At 43.0% G+C, this 25,122-nt stretch overlaps 1 protein-coding gene and 1 non-coding gene across 2 annotated transcripts in view; both read left to right on the forward strand.

The window, feature by feature from the left end:
• The first annotated feature begins 385 nt into the window (after nt 1–385).
• TRNAE-UUC lies at nt 386–457 on the forward strand. The gene has a single exon. It is a non-coding gene; the product is annotated as a tRNA-Glu (tRNA).
• Nucleotides 458–3,358: 2,901 nt separating this feature from the next.
• The window catches only part of RBM39 (RNA binding motif protein 39), a 33,837-nt gene continuing 12,073 nt past the window's right edge, over nt 3,359–25,122 (forward strand). Inside the window, 15 exon segments of the mRNA XM_040575355.1 lie at nt 3,359–3,683; nt 6,907–6,969; nt 8,877–8,926; nt 13,221–13,360; nt 13,363–13,414; nt 18,840–18,905; nt 19,011–19,064; nt 20,460–20,577; nt 21,150–21,189; nt 21,192–21,263; nt 21,266–21,300; nt 21,780–21,864; nt 21,867–21,916; nt 23,837–23,902; nt 24,809–25,013. Coding sequence (XP_040431289.1) covers nt 6,919–6,969; nt 8,877–8,926; nt 13,221–13,360; nt 13,363–13,414; nt 18,840–18,905; nt 19,011–19,064; nt 20,460–20,577; nt 21,150–21,189; nt 21,192–21,263; nt 21,266–21,300; nt 21,780–21,864; nt 21,867–21,916; nt 23,837–23,902; nt 24,809–25,013 — 1,084 coding nt within the window. The 5' untranslated portion in view covers nt 3,359–3,683; nt 6,907–6,918.

Consider the following 25,122-nt stretch of genomic DNA (forward strand, 5'->3'; position numbering starts at 1 on the left):
GCCCTTCTGATTCCCTCTCTCATCCTACTGCGTGGGTGGGAGTGAGCAATGGGGCTTCCGCAACACCCAGGGTTAACGCACCACATCTGCTCCGTGACGCCTTTCCACGTGCTGGGGGACTTGCACGATCCTGGTCCGATGAGGTGAGTGAGCCAAGCGTTGCTCTAACTTGTACGGAACCAGGCACACCTTTGTGCTCATCACCCAGTTTCTGGACCTCGGTTTTGCCACCTTCCACCCGCGCCTTTTGCCTGAGGCGCAGGGTTCTGGGGGCCCCGCCGGGCCGGCCGCAGCTCCACTGGCGGCCGCCAGAGGGCGGCGCGGGCGGGCGGGCGGCGGCGCAGCGCAGGGACGGGGCGCGGCGGCAGCGCCACCAAGCAGGCAGTCCCACATGGTCTAGCGGTTAGGATTCCTGGTTTTCACCCAGGCGGCCCGGGTTCGACTCCCGGTGTGGGAAAGCGTAACTGTTTTTAGCCCCTCCGTGCTTATTTCATTTTTTATTTTATTCTTTTTAAATCTGCAAGGTCGGCCTCACAGTCCACAGCACTGGACAAAACGAACGACTTCCGCTCCCACTCCGAACCCTCCGCAGGCTCTCACGGCAGCGTCGGTAGCACCCTGTTGTCCGTAGCAGTGTCACCGATGAGGAAACCCTTGGGACGGTGATGCCAGCACAGCCTGTCCTGCAACACCCCACACTGGAATGAGGGCAAGCCTCTCCTACGGGTCAAGCCCTGTCCCTTAACCAGGAACACTTCTGCTACAATATATCTCGCTGAAAGCTTCCCCGTGGCTTTCTGTCAGCTCTGGAGGTGAACCAACATAGGGTCAGAGCAACCATGCCCAGCACCCTGCAGAATTCGGCCACCACCTTGATAAAACACATTTTGATTTGGAATCTATGGGTTTAAGCCCTTAATTGGTTTAAGTAGGTCTGTGCACTACAGAGAAATTAGATTTTCAGGAGACAAAGTTTAAAACTTTTTTGTTTCATATTCATAGGACAAAAAATCCACCCATTATTGCTTATCTCGTGCTGACTTCAGTAGGAAACCCATTCAATTTTATCTTTTCCATGTTGAAGAATTGGCCCAAACTTACTGCATATTATTAAACTAAGTTTAAATACAAATGGGCTCCGAGACAAAAACAAATGGTTTTGTGGGCTCCGAGATGAAACAAAACACTGTTACTGAGGCAAGCAGGTTTTATTTCTCAAGGACTTTCCAAGTTAAACCACTGAGTTTGAAGGTGCTTGCAAACTGTACCCGGCAACAGCAGGGGCTTGGGCCGAGCGCTGCCACAGCAGGCCAGGTCACTCATGACTAAAGTTGCACATGGGTCTGTAGCAGCTAAAAGGCCCTCAGACACTGGCATCCCATAGCTTCCAGAAGCTGTTCCACCAGAAGAGCCAGCCATGACAGGAACGCAGACCACCTCAACTTCCTGCCCCAAATGTGACCTAGCTTACTACAATAAACAACAAGCTTGAAACATCTGATCTTTAGCACTATCCCTGACCATCACTTATTTCATCAGAGACAAGAAGAAAGAATGTCAGCAATGTAAGCACAGAGGGTGCATCCTCCTGTGCTCCCAGGCTCCAACAACACCCACAGCTCAGGGGCTTCCTAAGCTGAGCACAGCTTACACATGTTGTGTGTTTGTCACCACAGATCAATTATTTTCACTTGTTGAAAAGGCAACAAACCTTCTTCCCCTGGCCTAACATCCTTAGCAACGTTCTCACTTGTTACTGGGACTTTTAGCCTGAGGATTGACTGGGATCTTAAGAAAGGTGTTAGCTTTCTTTTACAGCAATCGTAAAGTTGTTTGATGTAAGATGTGGGTAGAAATTTAGACATTGATGTTAAATGGCTTACCTACACAGGATGTATTGTTTCTGGCAAACACTCTTTATATTCCACGAACTGTGCAGTGCATTAAGGACTTCATGAGTCAATGCAGCTTTTGGAGATAAAAGTCTAGAATACTGCTTGTGGTTACAAGGTGCTTAAAAATGAAAAATAACACTTCCCACAGCAAATACACCCGATCTGGACAATACATCAGCGTATGGCTGCAACAATGCCAAGAAAGCCTCTGCCAGCTGACAGCAGACACACGTTCTGTTGATTCAGAGACTCCAAAGTGAGAGACCACCAAAGCTGTGCATTGATCACTGGTCAGTTTCTTGTCTGGTGGATGGATGACCAGACCTACCACTGCCTTACTGCCTAAAATTGTCCTCTCACAGCCCGAGCTGGCCTTACAGGTGCCCTGCTTGTTTCCCCTCTCCTGGGTGCACTTTAGTTTGGCCAGTTCCCTTCTCTTCTCCCCATCTTACAAGGTTTTCATTTTCAGTTACTTTAACTAAAAGCCCTATAAGAAAGCTTGTCAATAACCTGAATTCAAAAGGGACCACGAGGAACACTTCGGAATCCTTTCTAAAACCCAGTAGCTCAATAAGCATCCTCATGTAACTGGCATGAGCTTCTGCACAATTCACATGCACACACAAATGAAGTTCTCAGCCTGTGGTAGGGAAAACTACACAGGCACAGTGGAGAGACTCCTACAGTAATAAAACTTTATTTCCAAATGGTGCTGGCAAGGAGAGAGGCGACACGTGACAGAAGAAAACCCAGGGGAAGTAGCAGTTGCCCCAAACATACAAAAAGACAAAGGACTGTGACAGGACCCCTCTCACAGGGAGCTTAGTACTAGACCTCCCAGGAGCGTCCTACCGGATTAAGGGCATGGGTGCTCCTGAACCACAGCCCCAAAAAGAAGCTGGGACTCCAAGCCCACAGTAACCAGTACACGGCCTGCACACATACTGATGAATAAACAAAGACGGTTACATTTAACTCAAGAGGCACCTGGTACCCTCCTGACCCACCAGGTACTGCTCGGCTGCAGGGTGCCGGCGAGCCTACCCCGCTTAAAAAGAAAAAAAAAAAGAAAAAAAAAAAAAAAAAAAAAAAAAAAAAAAGCCTCTATGAAAATCGCAAGGGCTGCCAGCAGCAGCAACTCCAACCCTTCCAGGGTTCGGAGACCCGGCAGGGACCGCAGGGTGCCGAAGAACACCCGGGAGGCTGGGGCGCGGCAGACGCCTCCGGCAGGCGCTGAGGCGAGGGTTAAAATGGCGGCGCAGCGCTCAGCGCCCGCGGGCTACCCCCGACCTCCCGGGGCGGTCGCGGAGCTCTCGCGAGAGCCAAGGTGAGGAAAGGGACGAGCGAACCCCCCCCCCCCAGGCCTCGCGAGCGGTTGAGTGACGTCTTCCGTCTGCGCTGTCTCGCGAGGCGCGGCGGGTGCGGGGCCCGGCCCGGCCCCTGGGTCTCGCGAGAGCCCCTGCGCCGGGCGCTGGGCGCCCCCGTGCCGCTCGCGGAGCCTACGAGCAGCGAGACGCGGCGGGCGCCATTTCAGGGAGCAGCCGCCGCGGCCGGAGCCGGGGCCCAGCCCGGGTCTGGGGACTGCCCGCCACGGTCGCGCCGCCCCTCGCCGCCTGCCGCCCCGCGGCTGGCTGAGCGGCGCCGTCCGCCTGACCCCCGGCTGCCCGGAGAGGGCTCCCGATCGCTCGGGCCCATCCCCCACCGTCAACGCAGCCAGCGCCGGAACCGGGAGCCGCCGCCGCCGGGCCCCGGACGCCCGAACGAGGACCGCATCTGCCCGCGGCGCAGGTAACTGCTGGGCCGGGGCCGGGGCTGGGCCCTGGCGCCGAAAGAGCCGCGGCCTGGCCGGGGGGGGGGGGTGCGCCGCGGCCCGGGCCCGCGGGCAGCCGGGAGGCCCGGCCCCTCCCGCCGCCGTGGGCGCCTCGCCCCGGCCGGGTGGCTCCGCGCCCCGCCGCCAGGGGCTGCCGCCGCGTCCCCTGCCCGTGTCCGCTCTGCGCCTTCACGGAGCCGGAGCGGAGCGGGCGGCGCCCGGCCTGCCCCCGCCCCGAGCCCCGCGGCCTGGTCGTGTGGGCTTTGGCTGTTCCTACGGCCACGTAGCGGGCGGGTCCGGCTGGCCCCGCCGCCGCCTTGTTCCTCCTCGAGTCCCCCCACGATGGCGCTGTGCGGAGTGACCAGCCCTGGCCCGCACGGGGCTCCGGCCCTGCCGTCGCTGGAGCCGGCGGCGGGGAGGAGCGGAGCGGGCCCAGGGCCTCTCAGGTGTGGGGAGCGGCGCGGGGCCGCGGACAGGGGCCAACGGCCGGGGGCGGCAGGGCCCGGGTGGCGCCGGTGGAGGCTTGGGCTGGATCGGCAGGGCAGCAAAGGTCTCCGGCCGGTGTCCCGCACGGCGGAGCCGTCAGAGCCGGGCAGGTGTAGCTGAGAACCCGAACTTGGTTTCGTTGGGGTTTGGTGCCACAGGAAGCAGGGGGAGAATTCCGGGGTGGGAACGTGTTGAGTAGAGGGATGTGTGTAGCAGAAAGCTGTGCTGTCACCTGTACAGCTGAAGTTCTTTGTAACCTTTCCTGATCTTTTCCAGAAGGCTCTTTGTAAAACAACAGTAGAGTTGTCGGTTTAGCTGTGCTGATACATAACAAGAGCTTCAAATAGGATGTAATCGCAATGTGAAATACTGACAAGATTAGTAGCAGTAAATTTCATGTCTGTTTAGGCTTTCTGTTAACCCAGAAAGATTCAAGTATAATTCATTCCTTGTTTGCTGGTTTCTTTTCTGCAGAGACAGCATGTAAAGGTGTGTTGTTTTTGTTTTGGAGGAAGAGGAAAGGCTTTTTAAGAACTATTTTGAGCTCCTTCAGTGTTTAATGAAAGATATTTGGAAATTACGATTTTTTTGTTCATTTAAAATGCATGTACTCTTATTTGTGAGTTTTAATAGAAGACTGTGCACATCGTGATTTTTAGCTAGAGTTACAAAGTCGATAGGTCTGTTACATAAACAGAATGGAACAGAATACATAAATGAAAGTTTTGTGTTATACCAACAAAAGTGTTTTGCATTGAGTACAGAGTATATAGATTGCATGGGGTGAGAGCAAAGGTCTACCTAATCTGGTATCTTGTCTGTGATAGGGGCTAACAGCAAGTGGCCAAGAAAGAAAGAAACACAGGACAATTAGAGAGAGAAGTATCACTTAGTCATCAGCTAGTTGTGTCAAGGTCACAAGGAGGGTCTTTGTTTAATGAAAAGCCTTTTCTGTAAACTTCTGTGTATGTTTTTTTTGTTTTGTTTTGAAGGCTGCATGTGTTTTTTTTCTTTGTTTGCAACTACAGCACTCTGGGACAGTGAGTTCCATGGCTGAATTCCTTGTGAATGAGGACCTTTGTTTTGAACTCACCCGAACGATAGTTCACTCACTCTTATTTGGGTGAGCGCAGTAATAGTCATTCCTGATTCACTTTTTTGTGCTGTTCATGATTTGGCTCTCCCTATTTTGTCCCCCACGCTCCCCCTGGTCATTCCCCTTCAGGATGAGGAATTACATCCCAGGTACAGCTGGATATGCTAGCTCAACTGCACGTATGGAAAAGTAGTTATGGGTGGGAGTTGCCATTGGTGAGGATTGTTTCTTGTAGAAACCAGGGTTTGGCCTGGTGCTCTTTGGTGCTCCTAAATCATACTGATGTACTTGTTCATACCAAGCATTGGCAGAGTAGTAGTGAATTTATCCATATGTGTATATCTACAGGATTTGAAAAGCTACATGTAAATACACTGGTAAAAAGTGATACAGAGCTGTTAAATGTAAATGAAGGATAGCCGTACTTGTAAGTGGTGGCACTATAGCACAAGAGGTAATAACTTGAAAATGAGGTTAGTGTGCCTTATTAGTTAAGCAACTGAGTATGAACTTCAGTGCTCTGATATCGCTAAAGGACTGTGTTTTATTCTTTGATGTACTAATGGGAAGAGTAACTTGATCCTTAAATGTAGTACAGCTCTGGTATAATAACGTCAGTTCTGAGGTTGTGGGTGAACAGTTTAAAGTATCTTGGAAATTTGGAGCCATTTCATTATACTGGGCAAGTGGCTTGCAAGCATGGTTCTTACAGCAGTATGTGTAACCAAGGTGCAGGAATTAACCCAGTTTGGAAAAAAAAAAAAATGGTGCACATGGAAGAAGATCCTCAATCTTGGGTTGTCTGACTCAGATCTGGAGGCCTGGCCTTAGTTTTAGAAAGGAAAAGAATGAAGCTGTTCTAGTAGGTGAGAGGATGTTGAGTCTCTACTTCTCTACAGAGATCTCCGGGAGGCTCTTACTAGTGTACCCGCATAGGGAAAGAGAATCAAATGTCAATGGGATTCAGAGTATAATAAACACAAATGATATTAAGAAGTTGAAGTTGAAAAGTAGTCTGAGGTGACAGGTATTACAGGGCATGGTGTTTTTTTTTTTAACATGAAATTCAAGACTGGATGGATCTTGTGTATGCTTTTGTTAATGCTTGAATCACAGGTTTTTTCTGTGGCCTGCACTGTGCAGGAGGTCAGATTTCTTAAAGGAAATCTAAGTCTTCAGACTAGTAAGTGTGATGGTAGCAAATGCAAGGAAACTGTAACAGGTTTGCCTGAACATTTGTTCTTTACGTGCTCTCTTGGGTAGTCCTTTGGTCAGGCTCTAGTATGTCTTAAGATGGCGACTAGACCCATGTTTCTGCATCGTAAATTATCCTTGCTCTTTGTTTTGGAAGAAACAGGTGGAATACCTCAGGGGTTTCTACTTGCTAATTGTGTTTGATAGCATTTTTGTTGTTCAAAGCTGTAATTGGTTGGTGCTTTGTGTCACATTCTTTAACATCTCACTGGGCAAGCTTCATTCCAGTTCCTGTTGGAAATGTCTTCGGAGACAATGCCGTGTGAATTTGTGCTGATGCTGTGATGGCCTGTTAAGCAGAGGCTTTTGGAATATAAAGCACAAAGGTGTTTACCCTCTCAGCTGGATTTTACTTTTTCTTTCAGGTGTCCTGAAAAATGGCTGATGATATTGATATTGAAGCAATGCTTGAAGCTCCTTACAAGAAGGTGAGAAAAATGTGCCGGTGAGGTCCTGCTTACCTTAATTTAGCATTATACATGAAACTACTGCTGAACTGTAAACTAACATCCCTGGAGCCCTCATGATTTATCTTACTGGAGATGCATTACATGTAACTTGCAAGTAAATATATGCTGTTAATGTAATTATATGTGCAGTAGTTTCACTTCAGCGTGATGAATAAATGCCCATCTATCTCTCTTTGTAGACTTGCCTAACGATATCTCACCTCTACTCCCATGAATTCACCTTTGATTCCAGTGTGAACTGTCAATCATAAGGTATATTGAGTGACGTATCGCTGTACCGTGGTCCCCTAGGTTTAAAAACAAAACAAAAAACCAACCAAACAAAAACAACAACAAAACCAACCAAACAAAAAAAAAAAAAAAAAAAAAAAAAAAAAAAAAAAAAACAACAACAAACACCAACACCCAAAAACAAAAACAAAACAAAAACAAAAACCAAAAAAAAACCAAAAAAAAACCCAAAACCAAGAAATCAAAAAACCTCTCCTAAAATTGCCAGGTCCAGTTTGGTATAGCAACAAGGTGAATGCAGTGGTTTGGGAAAACAGCAGGGTTCCAAGATAACCTTTTCACCAGTCCCATGGCAAGTAAATATTTGAACGGTCTGCTCAGTGCAAGAAGAGTGAGACTTGCTCTTAATGCAGAAGACTGGTGATGGTTATCTTTTAACAGAGCAGGTGGAAATCAATTGCTGAGTGGACGAATTTACCTAAATTCTTGGATCCCTGAATAGAACATTCTTAGCAAGTAAAAGACAGTATCACAGTCTGCGGTGTCATTAAAAAAAAAACAAGCTCTCATATTCTTCTGTCCTAGTTGTTCAATTAGGAAATGTCAATTTTGATGCAAATTTTTTTGATTAGTGTAGTGACGTCTCTTACCCAAACCAGCAGTGAATGAATACTGTCTTTTTTGTTTTCACCAATGTAGTAAAGTGTTAACATCAGCATGCTAGCACTGGTTTCACAAGTAATGTATATAAAGTTTAAGCCATTAGTAATTTTCTTCTGATGTACCATTGTGATTAAATTGTAAAGCAAGTTTAAACCATATAGCAGCTATTGTTAGCCTATTCTGCAGTGTTTCTTACAACTCTCATGAATTTTGGATGAGCATTTGTAAGTTTTAAATGGTATATTTAGTTTATGTAATATTTAGTAGTTACATAAAATCTTGAAGAGTAATTTGTAAATTGTTATGTTAAAATTCTTGTGTCCTGGTTTAACATGGATATTTTCCATGTAAACAGGTATGGAAATAGGGAATGTTTAGGCTGGACTGGTGGATTATTGATGACTTTCTTGGGAGTCGACGTTACTAAAGCAGTGTGAATCCCTGTTTGCTTCAGGGCGAGATGTGTGACAGAGGTGGCATCAAGCTCTTACAACCTTCAACGAAATGAGTGAAGATCTCGGGAATGGCATCGGTCACAGGAAATCGATAGTGGCTGGCTGCTAGCATAGCCACTGGGGCTTAGGCAGAGATATAGCCTTGGTGCTGATCTGAGGGGCACGCAAACCTTAAACTTCCTCTTACATTTTATAGAAAAACTTTTAACCCACTTGAGTGCTGAATTCTACAGGATAACTTAGTCTCTAAACCATGTAAGGAAGTATCTACAATTTAATATCACTTTTAAATGATGTAAGTTTTGCATTTTATAATTGTATGACTTAAAATTAAGCAGCAAAGTGGTTAAACATGGCTACCTAAATTATCTAAATCTTTCCACATTAAACTGTAAACAAGTAATTTAGTATTAAAATTTTTGTTTTGTATTTTCTTATTCCTATTCCCATTACCCTTTGACCACTTGAAATGTTTCCGCTTCGTCCTCACGATGTTCTTCTATCAACCCTGCTTAGGATGAGAACAAATTGAGCAGTGCCAATGGCCACGAAGAACGAAGCAAGAAGTAAGTATTTTCCATACTTTGCTTTTGGGGGAGGGAGCTGTTTTTTCTAAAAAAAAAAACAAAACAAACAAACAAAAAAAACTTTTGAATGCATGTCATTAATGTCCAAGGAAATAAATTGGAATAGCTTGATATTTGCATTTACTGCAGTTGCAGAATTATGAAATTTTCTTCTTTTACAAATATAGTTACACCCTTGTCAGTGATGTCATCAAATCTGTGGAAACACTTATTGTTTTAGCATCAGATAAAAATACAGACTTGGTAGGTTCAGCATGATTCATCTCTTCTTTTTTGTTGTTTTAGCAGTGCAGTAAAGTTTGCACTTTAAGAATTATTTGGTGTGAAATTTTAAGCAATTTAGAACAGTCCAAACCATTTAAAGATGCCATTGCTTTCTTGAAAGGTTTAGTCACAGAATCACAGAATATTAAGGATTGGAAGGGACCTTGAAAGATCCTAGTCCAATCCCCTGCTGGAGCAGGAACACCTAGATCAGGTCACACGGGAACGCGTCTAAGCGGGTTTTGAAATTCTCCAGAGGAGACTCCACAACCCCCCTGGGCAGCCTGCCCCAGTGCTCTGTCACCCTCAATGTGAAAAAGTTTTGTCTCATATTTAAGCGGAACCTCCTACGTTCCAGCTTGCACCCATTGCCCCTCGTCCTGTCATTGGATGTTACTGAGAGGAGCCTGGCTCCATCCTCCTGACACTCACCCTTTACATATTTATAGGCATTAATGAGGTCACCCCTCAGTCTCCTCCAAGCTAAAGAGACCCAGCTCCCTCAGCATCTCCCCGTAAGGGATGTTTCACTCCCTTAATCATCCTTGTGGCTCTGAGCTGGGCGCTCTCAAGCAGTTCCCTGTCCTTCTTGAACTGAGGGGCCCAGAGCTGGACGCAATATTCCGGATGTGGTCTCACCAGGGCAGAGTGGGGGGGGGAGAACCTCTCTCGACCTACTAACCACAGCCCTTCTGATACACCCCAGGATGCCACCAGCCTTCTTGGCCACAAGGGCACAGGGCTGGCTCATGGTCATCCGGCTGTCCACCAGGACCCCCAGGTCCCTCACCCCTCTGCTGCTTTCCAGCAGGGCAGTCCCCAGCTTATACCGGTGTCTGGGGTTGTTCTTGCCCAGATGCAGGACTCTACACTTGCTCTCTTTATACTTCATGAAGTTTTCCCCACCCAATTCTCCAACCTCCCAAGGTCCTGCTGGATGGCAACAAAGCCTTCTGGTGTGTCAGCCACTCCTCCCAGTTTAGTGTCATCAGCAAACTTGCTGCGTTGTTTCACACTCGTTTCCCTCCCCTCCCCTATATTCTCACTACTGTTCACATTCCCAATTGAGTATTTAGTCCTTGATTTATTAATTTGTGTAACAGCTGTTTTAAGTGTTTTCTTTATTTAATCCAATTTTTTTTAAATCGCACTAAAACTTTTTTAAGGAACCAGACTATATGCACACGTTCCTTAGGAAGCGTTTCTGAAGTGTGCCATCTTAACTGGTCAGTGACTTAATTCCAGGGTTGGAATACCAACATCAGACTTATGCTGTGAACATCGTTCTCATGTTAAATACTGAGACCCCCTGGAACCCCGTTGAAATCAGCTCCTACCAATATTTTTGTTTGGAATTTTTATCATTTCAGAATGCGTATATAGCTGACATGTAAAAGCCTGTTTTTGTTTAAATGACTAGCCCCAAAATATAAACTGAGATCAAAAAAAATAGTGTTTCCCGAATTTTGGAACTGGTTCTGACCTGGGTTTGTGGTAGATGAGGTGAATGCTAGAATGTATTTCAGCTCGTAGCCTCTCGGAGATTAAAGTGATGACATTTGTTTTCTTTTGTGTCCACAGTTCCATTTTCAGCTTGGTCCTGTGCACTCTGAGTTTGTTTTTAATTGAGACAAAGAGTAAATTAAGTTCAGGGAAAAAAAGGTTACATCATTCTGAAACAGAAGAAAGTTCAAGTGCTTTGATACTGTTAGTCTTGTAGTCTGTTTTGTGTGCAGTTTCACCTTTCAGCTTTCCTGATAGTACCCATGTGCATGTTCAAAATGTTGATCCTGTGGTGTACCCTTGTTTCGGTTTTGGAGTAATTACTAACTTACTGTATTGCAGTTTTGTGATGTGTGGAGCTTTTTGTCCCAGAGTTGTGATTTTTATAATGCTGTTTTTCACTTAAATCTTGAAAAAATAAACAACAACATTTTGTAAATGCCAAACATCAACAGCTAAAGATGAACATTACATACAGATGAACATTAATTTCAGCTTTCAGCAATAGTGATCAAGTAATGCTACATTTATGTTAGATTCTTAATCCCTTTAGTTTCTCTACAATTTTACTATGTGTCTGTACTGTCTATCCAATTTAATTATGTTTGAAAGGCAGAACACAAATCTTTTCGAGAATCTTGGCTGTTAGGAGCCTAGCATGCAAACAAGGTTCAACTCACAGTGGGATAGTGAATGGCTGGTTACTTCTTACTGAAGTCTAGCTGTAATTACTAGTTCTGGTGTTGGGCAATATATTGAGCTACAGATAGAGTACATTGAGCTCCAGGTGGTATTTTGGGGAACTGTGATGATATGAGAGTAGATGATTGAACTTCTTTGCTCAGAGGTTGGTGAGGCACTGGCACAGGTTGCCCAGAGAAATTGTGGATGCCCCATCCCTGGGGGTGTGGATGCCCCATCCCTGGGGGTGTTCACGGCCAGATTAGATGAGGCCCTGGCCAACCTGATCTAGTGGGTGGTGTCCCTGTCTATGCCACAGGGGTTGGAGCTAGATGTACTTTAAGGTCCCTTCCAACCCAAGCCATTCTGTGATTTAAGGAGATAATGGTAAGTGGTGGTCTTAGGAGAGAGACTACACCTCTAACGCTGTCCTATATTATTACAGTAGGAGGTGTGGTTAAGTGACAGTGATGCAGATCATTCCAATTGTCAGGGTGGTGTCAAAAGGATTCTGAGTACTGGGTTTTGATGCTGCAATTTCTCTGTACAAAAGTAATAGAGAAACTATCAGGGTGTTGTGAAGGAATCAACAAGTATTGAAACACCTGAATATTTCACTTTATTATGGCCATCTTCTAGTTCTTAAAACCAAATGACCAAATCACAAAGTTTCTCTTGAGGGATAATTACTAAGACAGTTGTAATGGGGCTTCCTAGGTAGAGATTAGAGAACAAAAGCTGCTAATGATGATAGGGCTCAGTTTATGTGGGAACTGAGAGATTTTTACTGTAGTAACTGAACCTAACTAGGAGTCGTAGTTTATAGATGGCAATAGAAAGTAAGAGCAAAGAACTTTCTTTTGAAGAAGAGGTGGGGGTACATGCAAAGACTTTAGGTGTGTGACTGACCACTTTAGAAAAAAGATTTTGTATGTAAACAGAAGGCATAAAAGCAGGGGGTAAAATAAGTAGCAAAAAAAAGTTTTGAATTGCAAAAGGGTTGCAGCAAATTTGAGTATTCCCAAAGCTTAGTTGGATGGTCTAAAGTCATTGCTTGATTGTCTGTTTGAAGTGGATTATACATATGTAGATATCTTAAAAAATGGGAGATGGTAAATTTTTGCAGGCTGAGACTGAGATAGGAAAAAAAAATCCATGGATAATCCAAATGTACTATGCAAGAATGAAACAGTGGCTCATTGATTTTCAAATATGAGATACAATTGACTTAAAGGTATGCACCAAACCTGTAAGAGCCACAGATGTAGAAAAGCAAGTGGCTTAGCAAGCGGAGTAGCAAGTAGGAATCTTAAAGCAGAAGCGAAACTCTTAGGCAGCATGTTAAAATTGGTGGCAGATAGTATCAGAAGAAAACAGCCTTCCTTTTCCTCACTGTTTTTTTTGTTTGTTTGTTGTACTTTGCTATAAAAACCGAGTTATTCTTAGCTTCGTGGTGGTGTATTTAAAATCTTTGAGAGATGGCACAAGAAGTACTGCATTTAGTATGCACTAGTTCTAATACATGAAATAGTTTTTCAGTCCTGTTACTCTAACTGTAAGCATGCTTTGATTACAAAAATAAATTGAACAAAAGTGCTTCAAAGCACTTTTATCTTGCTCATGATGAATTTTAAAAGGTTTCTGATGTGCTTAACCACCCATTTAACTAAAAGATTGATACAAATACCAAGAAGTAGCAACTTTTTCATATTAATGTCTCTAGCATTCTGTTAGAGGAGGTGTAGTATGTACATAAATAATGGAACTGATGATACTGAGCTGCATTTGTAACCAGAGTTGCTTTTTTTTTTTTTTCCCTTCTCAGGAGAAAAAAGAGCAAGAGCCGAAGTCGAAGTCATGACAGAAAGAGGAGCCGAAGCAAGGAACGCAAGCGGAGCCGAGACCGGGAAAGAAAAAAGAGCAGAAGCCGGGAAAGGAAACGGAGCAGAAGCAAAGAACGCAGACGAGTCGTTCTAGAAGTAGAGACCGCAGATTCAGAGGCCGCTATAGAAGTCCCTAGTAGGTTACTTATGTCAAATTGCATGTGGCTTGCCTCAGTGTACGATGTGAGAGCTTGAAGTCTCTCTTTCTATATTGGTTGCTAATTGCCTCAAGAAAGGGAGTGAGAGGTTGAAGTTGATTCAATAAATATGGAAAGAAAAAGAGGAGGACTGACATATCCCATTCCCTTACTAGTTTTTTTTTATCTGAATGCAATATTCCTGTCAGTACTCTGGGAATGCAGATAAAAATGCTGGAGGTCTCAGGGTCTCATTTGGCACTAAGCCACCTACATGTTGGTGTTTTCGTACCGCAAATATACCGCGTCTGCAGGCTGTGCGTGGCATTTCCTGTGATTTCATCAGTCCTGTGTACTGATCAGCCCTGCTCTGTGTTTCAGCCTGTGTATGTGTCTTTGGTATCAGGACTTCTGGAGCTCTGGGCTTCAGCTCCAAAGATTGCAGCGATGCACAGTTAGCTTGTGTTCTGTGGCTTTTTGGTGCCTGCAAAATTACAGGAGCTAGCTGGAGTGTGGCACTGTTGAGGCTCCAGACTGCCTTATAAACAGAGGAGCCCCAGTCAAGATCTCTTGCCTTTCTTTCTGGTGGGGCCTGCCAGTCCTCTTATTTCTCATGTGTGGTGTATGAAGGAGAATGCTGCTCTTCTGGTGAGTTAGCTGGGAGTCACTGCCTTCTCCTGTTTGTGTTGAAAGGGCTTTCTTTATTTTTCCTGTCATCACTGGGTGCAAGTTCTCCACTAGGAGAAATTCAGGAGCTTCATCATCCTTGTCGTCTGAAATACCTTCCCTTAGGTAGAAGTTGAAAGTACGCATGTTACTACAATAACCCATGCCTATTTTGATGCATCCAGGTGTGTTGTACAAGGAAGGTATACAATTATGAGGACTTTTTGCATTCTTACGGTATTTCCTCCCTAGCTGTTCCGGGCAATTTCTCTGCTATTGAAAGGTAGTGAACAAAAAGACCAGATATTCTAGTATTCCCTGGGGGGGATGCTAGAATACTTACTGGTTTGGCAATGTTGCATTCTTTACTTCAATAACCAAGTAGAATTCAACTTCTAAATCAACTCAGTGGAAGACAGGTATAGGGCAACTAACTACCTGCATCCCAGAGGCATTGGCAGTGACTGTTGGGTGGCCAGCAGTTAGCTGTAGTTCCTCTGCAGGTCATGGATGATGCTTTTGAAATGATAGATGTGCGAAGATGACATCAAAATTCTAGGTTTTGTTCAGAAGATACAAAAGAAAAGGACCTCCTTTGGAACAACAAAAAACAAAGGCTCTGCATTGAAGTTCTCTGTAGCGGATGCTGACCTTTAGGAAGTCATTAGTTCTGGAGGTGAAGCCTCCTGCATCATGAGCTTCCTTTCTTCATCTACCTTTGGATCTACCAAAAATGATGCTTCCATGTGAGGAAAAAATCTCTATTAGCAGTGCCATCAGATCCATGTTCGATAAGTGACAAGCAGAATGCCTAATGAAATTAAAATATCACCTGCTGGATGGAGAATTCGCATCTGGAGTCTCACCTTGTGGGGCAGTTCAGACAGTTCTGAGTTGGTGTTACTGCAGGTGGTGTTGGCTGCTGCATCTAGTTCAAAATGCTTCCTGGTTGTATTGTTTGTTCGCTCTTAATCCTCTGATCTTTAAACTACGAGATGTTCTGCCAGTGGTGATGCTGCAATGCTGGAGAGTGGACGTCTGTCTAGTGTAGATAATTCTGAAGGAAAAGGAGAACAGTGTGGCATGAAGAACGTGAGGACTTTGAATTTGTTGTCTTTAAGTGTGATACAGTCACTAAATGTTGTAGTTTTTCAAAATTGTGATTGGCTTTCATTGATGAGTGTTGTAGTGGGTTTACATGGCAAGGTTTTGGTAGCAGGTGGCTATAGGGGTGGCTTCTGTGAGAAGGATCCAGAAGCTTCACCACGTTAGATGAGGGCACTGCTGCTGGCCAGGGCCAGTAAGCGATGTTGTTTGTGCCTCTGTGAGAGATATTTAAGATGGGGAAAAAAAACAACTGCTGAGGAGCAGCAGCTGGGAGAGAGAGAGGAGTGAGAAACAGCCCTGCAGACACCAAGGTCAGCGAAGAAGGAGGGCAGGAGGTGCTCCAGGCGCAGGAGAAGTTCCCCTGCGGCAGGACCATGGTGAAGCGCTGTCCCCCTGCAGCCCATGGAGTACCATGGCGGAGCAGATCTCCACGCTGCAGCCCGTGGAAGAGACCACAGTGGAGCAGGTGGATGTGGCCTGGAGGAGGCTGCGGCCTGTGGAGAGCCACCACAGGAGCAGATTACATGCCGGAGCTGCAGCCTGTGAAGAGGGGACCACGCAGGAGCAGGTGACCTGGCAGGAGCTGCTGCCTGTGGGCAACCCGTATGTGAAGCAGTTCTTGAAGCGCTGCTGCCTGTGGGAAGCCCAGGTAGGATTAGTTTGGGAAGGACAGCATCCCGTGGGAGGGACCCCGCGTTGGAGCAGGGACAGAGTGACTGAGAAGGAGGGGCAGAGACAAAGTGCTGTAGACTGACTGTAACCCCCCTTCCCCTGTTCCCCTGCACTGCTCGGAGGGAGGAGATGGAAGAGGACGGATGGGGGGGGAAGGCGTCTCTGGTTTCTTTCCTTTGTTCCTCACTTCTCTAGCTTGTTAGTAATAGGCAATAAATCTTGCTGTCTCCCTACTCTGAGTCTCTTTTGCCCATCACAATAATTGTTGAATGATATCCACATCCTCATCTCAACCCTTGAGCCCTTTGCATCATTTTCTCCTGCCTCCCATTTGAGGAGGGGGAGTGAAGAGTGGCTGTGGTGTAACTTGGCTACCCACCCGAGTAAAACCACAAGTATTCAGTGCTTTTTCCGTGATGTTCTTTTTACTTATCTTGCTGCTTAAGGGTTTTACAGTTATAAGACTTCTTAAAAAACAAAAAACACTTTAGCATGGCCATGTATTCTTGCTTAGACATCTGGCTGACAAGTCTCAGCTACTCCTAATGTACAGTAGAAGTCACTTAGACTGTACGCTTGCTATTTTGGAGCCAAGAACTTGGGCAAAGCTGCTGGGAAGATAGTCCATATACAGACACTGAATCTCTTGGATTTTGTTGGTCAAAGCTTACCTCGTATGAGATGCTTTAGTTGGACTCTTGGATATGACAGATGTGAAAGCTGAATTTTTACTAGTTGTCTTCTCATCTGATTATTTTCTTGGGCTATGTGGCATCATGCAGGTTTAGGAAAATATTTACCTAGCTGTGCTTTTGTTGTATGTGGGGCTTAATACATTTGATTTATGAAGAAGGTAACCCCCAGACATAAAGATTAATTGCTTGTGAATCAGCGCTTCTATTATGCATGAAGCAGGATTGGAGAACAACTGCAGAGTTCTTGAAGAGGCAGTAGGAGAAAAGAAAATTTCTGAGATCTACGGTTTTACAAGCAGATCTCTGTAGAACAATGCAAAGAAATGCATCTGTCAGATACTGTTGAAAAAAGATCTTCAGAAGTTCACTCAGCCATCATATTGCCTCAGCTCCTGAGGCCTTCCTGTTTGGTCTGTTATGCCTTTACTTGCTGGGGTTTTGAATGTTCCTCCCTATCTGTCCTGTAAATCTGATACTGCTTGTTTGTCAAATGTGAAGATGGATGAGGTTTTTTCCTTTTCTCAGAAGTCATGCATTATTTGAAAACTTACTCTGTATCTTAGTTTTTTTCACTGGGTTTGAGCAAGTATGTAATAAAAAACATTTTTTGGTGTTTGCTTAAAAGTCCTGGTCTTGATTGTTAACCATAGGTTAGTTGGTCTGCATGTTAGCGTTCTGAAGATGAGGCTCCCTGTAGTTAGTCATGCTGCGTATGAATGAAATGGACAACACGGTGTGAAGGTACAGGGGTAATTTCTTCTGATAAACCTCTAAAAGCAGTGTTGATGTTTCCAGATGCAGCTTTGGCAGTGCATGTTGTAGACATTGGAGAACCTGAATAGGTGCTCCCAGCAGCCATTCATTGAACTTGAGTAGGAACTGCTGTAGTATTTTACTGAAGGCAGTTTTCAGCAGCTGTTCTCATCCACCATGCTACCTAGTATGTGCCTGTTTTTTTCTTCATATTTTCTCATAACAAGTAGCTTATAAACTGATTTCTTCCCCCTTCCCCGCCCCCAGTGGTACACAGAGCCATGTTTTCCTTCCCCTAAGTGGGTCAGCATGGTTTTGGATCTTAGCCTACGACTTCCACCTGTTCCGGTGTCATGGCATGTTTAGAATGGGCATCCTTCTTGTTGTGGATGCTGAGCTTAACTGTCAGCATTGCTGCTCCCCTGGGTAGCAAGAAGACCTGGCTGGCTACATGGATTTAGTGAAAGACCACTTAATGTGTTCAGACCACTGTGTCTTTCAGGGTGTCTTCACATCAATTTATAGCCTCAGCAGAAAGAATCAATTCTGTGCAGATGAAAAGGCTGAAACCCCTAGCATTCAGTCTGTGTAGTAGGGCCCCTGCCGTTCAGTCGATACACAGGAAGAATGTTAACAGGTGGTGTTCTTTGCCTTGGATCTACAAGGAGATCAAGTTCAGGGAGAACATGATAGGAGGGATCTTACTACTTGCGTCACGGTTTGTTACTCTCTGCCACGATAACTAGCAAGAGGACTGCCTCAGTGTGGAGGGAATGGTCAGATGACTCTCTGTTGTAATAGCCTCTCCGAAGCCTGGTGAACTAAAATTAAAATCAGCCAAGAGATTGAATTCCTTTTGTGGTGGCATAACTATATAAGGTTTACTGGCTTAAATGGTTCTGTGCTTTGATGTCCATTAAAAACTTCACTTAAAGGAAGCTTAATTAATATATATGTAACACTTTGTAGTGGTTGTAGCTGAGTCAAAGACTAGTGAATCTCCAATAATCTTTCCCTTGCTCGTATCTGCAAGCAGCTACTTGGGTTTCCACTTGCATCTTAAATCTCATGAAGCTTTCAGTTTTAAGATGTTATACCTGAGCAAGTAGTTCTGCCAGCACTACTTTGCTCAAAATTGAGGCTGAGTTCCAGGCAATAAGGGCACTGCTTTGCTGTCATCAGTGGAATATGCATGTGGACAAATGTATAAATAAGATTACAGCAATGACTGTAGTTCAGAGTACTCTGCATACATAAATGCTGTCTGGCTCTGGCTTCAGTTCTTTCTCGGAATCCTGCATATTGTGAGTTCTTTTGCGATGCATATGAACCTGAGCAGGAAGCATATTGTATGCGTGGTGGTTTAGAGTGTTGTGCGTAGCTTATGCATGCTATGGGCGGTGCTAATGGAAAATGTTTACAAGTTCAGCTGGAAGGATGGGTGAATGCTGTTAATGTATTGCGAGTACAGGCAGGAAATCTTGAATTCAGTTACTCTGGTAAGTAATGTCTGTCTTTGCTTTTGCCGTAGTTCTGGTCCAAAATTCAACAGTGCCATCAGAGGGAAGATTGGTCTGCCTCACAGCATCAAATTAAGGTTTCTGAGTTTTCTCTATTTTTTACTGCATCATTAATACTTTTCTTTATAGTAAGACCAGTATATTTGAAGTTTTTTGGTAATTTGTTGTTAATCTCTTTACAGCAGACGACGATCCAGAAGCAAAAGTCCTTTCAGAAAAGACAAGAGCCCTGTTAGGTAGTTATTTTTGCATGTTTACTTATTTACCCACCTCAAGTGAAGCTGGAAAGTAATGGTGAAATAATGCATGACCACTCACTGTCTGACATACAGTCACAAGTAATGCTGGAATTACTCATTCAGAAAGCCAAGAAAGGAGAGCATTAAAAATAGGTTGTTTTCTCCTGTGTTATAAACTGCTGCCTCCCCTCCCATTATCAGTGTACAATTGCAAATAATGTCAATTGCAAAACAAGTCTTGCTTTTGCTTGTCATATTCCTGTATTTCCAAGCTTTTACGAGTTAATTCTAATTAACGTTACGTAGCTTTTCTGTTAAATCTTACTAATACTAAATACAGAATTTAAAAGTACTGTGAAAATGCTTTTTTTTTTCTAATCACTGTTGATGTTATTTGCAGAGAAGCCAGGTAACTTTGAAATCCAGAAAGTGCTTATTCCTTCTTAAGCTTTTCAGTTAAGGGGCTTTGATTTAGATAGCTGCTACTAAGATTATTTGCTAAATTAATACAGTTAAATTTAATCAGTCTTGCACGTTTGTTCACTTACTAGTAAAGTCTTACTGAGATAATTTAAATTTTCTTGTGTGTTCTCAGTGTTTTTTTTAATGTAGACACATAAGTATAAAGAATTACACTACTAAAAACTCAATCCAGGATCTGGCATATTAATTCTATCCTGTACTTAAGTGCAAGTCTTTTTTTTTTTTTTTAGTGTTGAATCTTCAACAGTTTTAAAAGTGATGCATCTGACTGATTTCAGCTGGTGTTCAGTATTAAAATAGAACACTGATCTCTTCTAGTGTCTGGGCTGACAGTAATTATTCACTATTCATGCTTTTTTCTGGGTTAACAAGCAAAAACTATAAAAAGGTGAGGACTGGGGGTTCTGTTTGTATAGATGTCAGTGTTCCTGCTCTGACTGAAGTGACTGGCTGTATATAATGCTGCAGTTTACAAAGCCAGTAAAAAGAAAAAATACGCTTGTCTGAAGATTTAGATGGCTAGTCTGTGATAATTAATCCTGTTTTCTTTGTTTTCCTGTCCTTTCATCTCATCTTTTTGACTGCATACTCCTTAGTGGTACTCTTGTCTGTTCAGGAGAGTAGCAAAATGACAGTCTCTGCTTAGGTGGGGCTTCTGAACTTAAAATACAATTTTCCAGTCACACTTAATGCTTACAGTCATGCTTTTCCAGTCATGCTTAATGTTTACACAATGTTAGTCACATTAAAGAAATGTTATATTAGTATTAGGTTTTCAATTCTTGTCCTTTTTTAATATTGCAGGTGGTTTTTTACCACCAGACTTCAAAATACTGATATTCCTGGATGGCCTAAAAGTTTAAATGAGTTATCTTAGGTTATTTTTTAATGTACCTTTCTTCTTTTCAGAGAACCTATTGATAATCTTACCCCTGAAGAGAGGGATGCTCGAACAGTATTCTGCATGCAACTAGCTGCAAGAATTCGACCAAGAGATTTGGAAGAATTTTTCTCTACAGTAGGGAAGGTAATTACAGAGAAGTTAAAGTGATTTTGAATACTTCCTTAAGTTATCCTAGTTCAGGATTTATATTCTGCGGAATGGTAAGCAAGTGGCTTTCTGGAGATTCCTGTACAGGAAAGTAACTTATCAGGAGTAATGATCCATCATGTTATGTGATGCAAAATACCAGGGATGCAATTCTGATTCGAACAACTTCATTTTTCAGAACTTCCGGTCTTTTGCAGATGGGCCTGTCAGTTGCAGTATAATTTTAATTTTAGCTTAACTTCTAATTTTGAAAAATAGTATTTATCCATCAGCTGTAAGGTTCTGGTATAAAGCATTACAGTGCTGCAGGTGTTCTATCGACCCTTTTCCTGTGGCATTACTACATTCAACTCTGAATCATAGCTTTTAATGCTAGCTTTCTGGGATGTGTTTGTTAGGGTAGCTTGATGCTATCTAGATTTGCAGCATGATTACAAAGCTGTTGTCTTGGCAAGTAATGTTGTAATATCCCTATGGAGTTGGACTGTATTAGCTCTTTTCCTAGTGTAAGCTCTATCTATAACATCATGTCTGTACTTGTCTTTTAGGTTCGTGATGTGCGAATGATTTCTGATAGAAATTCCAGGCGTTCAAAGGAATTGCTTATGTAGAATTTGTTGATGTTAGTTCAGTACCTCTGGCAATAGGACTAACTGGACAGAGAGTCTTGGTGTACCAATTATAGTACAAGCATCACAGGTAAGGACTTGATAACCTAACTTTTTAATCATGTGAGTGGTCACTCTGTTATCTTGCTACTGAAGTTAATGTTTGAAAATTTGATTATCATTGAACACTTGGAAAACCGTAACAAGAATGGTTAACTAATTTAATTATAAATGGACTTTGGTTCCAGTAGCTGCCAGGCAAATTAAAGCAACTCAAACTGATAAAAGATGCTTTTTGAAAATAATGATGCCTAAGAAAATCGTAATAACAAATAGTGATAGTGTTACAAATCATAGTATATAGTATGTGTATGTATATAAAAAAGCAAAGTGACAATTTACTAGGCACAAGCCAGAATTTTGCATGAAGTTGTCCAGTTTGAAGACTTGAGACTTGTATCTCTATACTTTGTCATGGTTTTGGCTTTTGTATTTTAAATCAGTCAGGTGAACAGTATGCAGATAATTGGAATATTATTATTTTACATAATTTTCTTATTTTTTCCATAGGCAGAGAAAAACAGAGCAGCAGCAATGGCAAATAATTTGCAGAAGGGCAGTGCTGGTCCTATGAGGCTATACGTAGGATCGTTACACTCAACATAACTGAAGATATGCTTAGAGGAATTTTTGAGCCATTTGGCAGGGTAAATTTGATTTGGCACTGTGGTGGTGTTTATCTGAAAAACCTACATTAGTTGTAGAGCACTCAAATGTCTTCTGGAAATAATTAACAACTGCAAAATATTAGCTTCACATTCTCAACTATTCTGTACCTATATGTCCCACAAGTCTTTCCATAGTGAGTTAGTATTTGAGAGCAAATGAGAACCACGGTATGTGAGGTGGTCCAGTGATTTTTGACGTGAAGGCCGTATATGATGGAAAGCTGAGAATTCAATGAGTACCTGAAATTACTTAGAATCAGGTCTTGTTTGTTGTAATTTTGTAGTAGTTTAATCAGTTTCTGAAGGTTTCTGTCTTAATTTTGACTCACATTGTTAACCTTTGCAGTGTGTCCCTTCCTGCTCTGACGTAGTCCCCTTTCTTTACACTCCTGATCAGTGAGTCCCAGGTTATGGCATGACAATACGTTCTCTCAGAATTATGAAAGTGAGCAGATTGAATCTGAACTTTCCACTGGAGACCTAACAAATACTAGTACAGCACTGTGCTAACTAAGGCATCCTGGGTATATCATTATTAGATAAAGTAAAGGTAATATATGCAATACGCTGCTTAAATATTTTTTGTCAATTCCATTCATATTTTTCATACTCTTAAGATATTAACAGTGCTTCATAAATATCATAACAGTAATTTTCAGATGCCTTGTTCAGATTGAGTATGTGTATCTCTTTAATTCAGTTGTGCAAAAGCCTAGAAAATTACAGCAGTTCATTAAATTGTAATTCACATGGCTGTTCTCTTGTTTTTTCTCTCAAGGTCTGGCAGTAGGATTAATGTAGATTAGGAGGTTTACATAAAGAGCTGTGAAGGCTTTATCCTTCTCTTGATTCCACACGCTCTGGTCTTAAGCTCAGTTCTTCCTCTCACTTCTGTGTTGCTGTCTCTTTCCAACCTGTTTTCATGGCTCTAGGATGACTTATTGAATTCAAAACGCACAAGTAACTAAACTTTTAAGAGTTACCATATACCAATAACTATTCAAAACAGGCATGCTTTTCTTAAACCCTCTGGTCAGTTATGCAAACTGCGTTTCTTACTTTGTCAAATGGAGTTCCTCGGCACAAGAGGTGCGATTACTATATTGTTTCAGTTAGTATTTCATAGAATCGTAGAGTGGCTCGGTTTGAAAGGGACCTTAAAGATCATCTAGTTCCAACGCCCCCCTGCCATAGGGATGCCACCACTAGATCAGGTTGCCCAGGGTCTCATCTAACCTGGCCTTGAACACCTCAAGGGGTGGGGCATCCACAACTCCACAACCTCTCCAGGCAACCTGTTCCTGTGCCTCACCACCCTCTGAATGAAGAATTTCCTCCTAACCTCTAATCTAAATCTCCCCTCTTTTAGTTCCCCCTTGTCCTGTTGTTATCGTAACAAAGAGTCGGTATCATAAACAGAGAGTCCTTTATTGTTTTTATAAGCCCCCTTTAAGTATTGAAAAGCACGGTGAGGTCACCCCGGAGCCTTCTCTTCTTCAGGCTAGACAGCCCAGCTCTCTCAGCCTTTGGTTGTGGGAGAGGTGCTCCGGCCCCTTGATCGTCTTCATGGCCCTCCTGTGGACCGATTCTAACAGATCGATATCCTTGATGCTGTCTGTGCTCATTGTCTGCTAGAATGTCACATAAGACCAATCGTCTGCCTGTAGCTGGAGTTCCTTTAATAATAAGCTGAAACAGGCAAACATAAAGGTGATATACAGTTTGTGTGTCAAAGTACATGTCTAGCTGCCTTTACACTGAGTTTGATGCGAGGAATGAATGAGGAACTGATTTAAAAAAAAAAAAAGTGGTTTCACATTAATGTGTGTATATTGGCAGGCTGTCTACAGGTTTTGTTCCAAAATGTTTGATAATAAATAGCCTTATTCTTATTTTTAGATTGAAAGCATTCAGCTGATGATGGATAGTGAAACTGGACGTTCAAAAGGATATGGATTTATTACGGTATGACTAGAATTACCAAACTTTACAGAGAACTTGAATATAACCTTTTCATGTAGCAAGCATAGCTTGGTTAAATCTCACTTAAGTCTCATCTTAAAAATTTATTGTTGTGTGACATGCAACAGTGGCCTGCCTTTCTTTCTTTTTGACAGTTCTCTATGGGTTTTATGATTGAACAATGCACATATTTAGAATGGAATAGCAGACTTGATGGTCAGTGCCTGTAAAGCAATTCCAGTTTTGCAGGCAATGATACTAGCAAAAACTAGATTTTTCACAGTTTTGTGAAAATGATCGAATTCAAGTTTTTATGGGGAAATCAAATTCCAGAGTCTAAAACTTTGGGTTGAAAACATCTTTCCTTTCCCCTTTGCACTCAAGATACTTAATTTTCTGAACTTAGGTGTGTTAACTGACCTGACAGTTTGTGATGAAAGAAATGTCTCTGCCTGGGACCTTTGGCACTTGGAGACAAATAAAGCAGACCTAACTTCATAACTGATATTTGATGCTTTTAATGCTGAGAACATACTTACATTTTTAATTTCTGATGCAGGACGTCTGCTAGGAGTAGTCAGTAAATGCATGGCAGTTACAAAATTGTGAAAGAAGTGACTGTCCTTGGAAAGTGTTGAAAGACAACTGCAGCCATGACTTTTGTTGACAGCAGTATCTAGATATTCTAGCTTCAACAATAATATGTATCTAAATATGAGAAAGTAAATATCCAACCTCATATGTGTTTGGTTAAAACTGAAAATATGGAGCGCATCTATGGTAGCTTGTAGCTATTGTTATTTTAAATTTGATGTTTTTCATGTTTACATAACTGGATCTCAAATGTAACAAAAGTGCTGCTGAGTAGTGCAGGCAATATTACTGAATTTATATTTTTCCAATCTACAGTTCTCAGACTCTGAGTGTGCCAAAAAGGCTTTGGAACAACTCAATGGATTTGAGCTGGCTGGTAGGCCAATGAAAGTTGGGCATGTAACTGAGCGCACTGATGCTTCCAGTGCTAGCTCATTTTTGGACAGTGATGAGTTGGAACGGACTGGAATTGATTTGGGAACAACTGGTCGCCTTCAGCTGATGGCAAGGCTTGCAGAGGGTATGTATAAATAAGGATAAATAAGGAATGCGTGAAAATACAGTTTTGCAGAATTTGGATTAATGCATCTCACCAAATAATCTGTATGTAACAATTTTTAAGCAATAGT

This window comes from Cygnus olor, chromosome 16 (genome assembly GCF_009769625.2).
Source record: "Cygnus olor isolate bCygOlo1 chromosome 16, bCygOlo1.pri.v2, whole genome shotgun sequence".
Taxonomy (NCBI): domain Eukaryota; kingdom Metazoa; phylum Chordata; class Aves; order Anseriformes; family Anatidae; genus Cygnus; species Cygnus olor.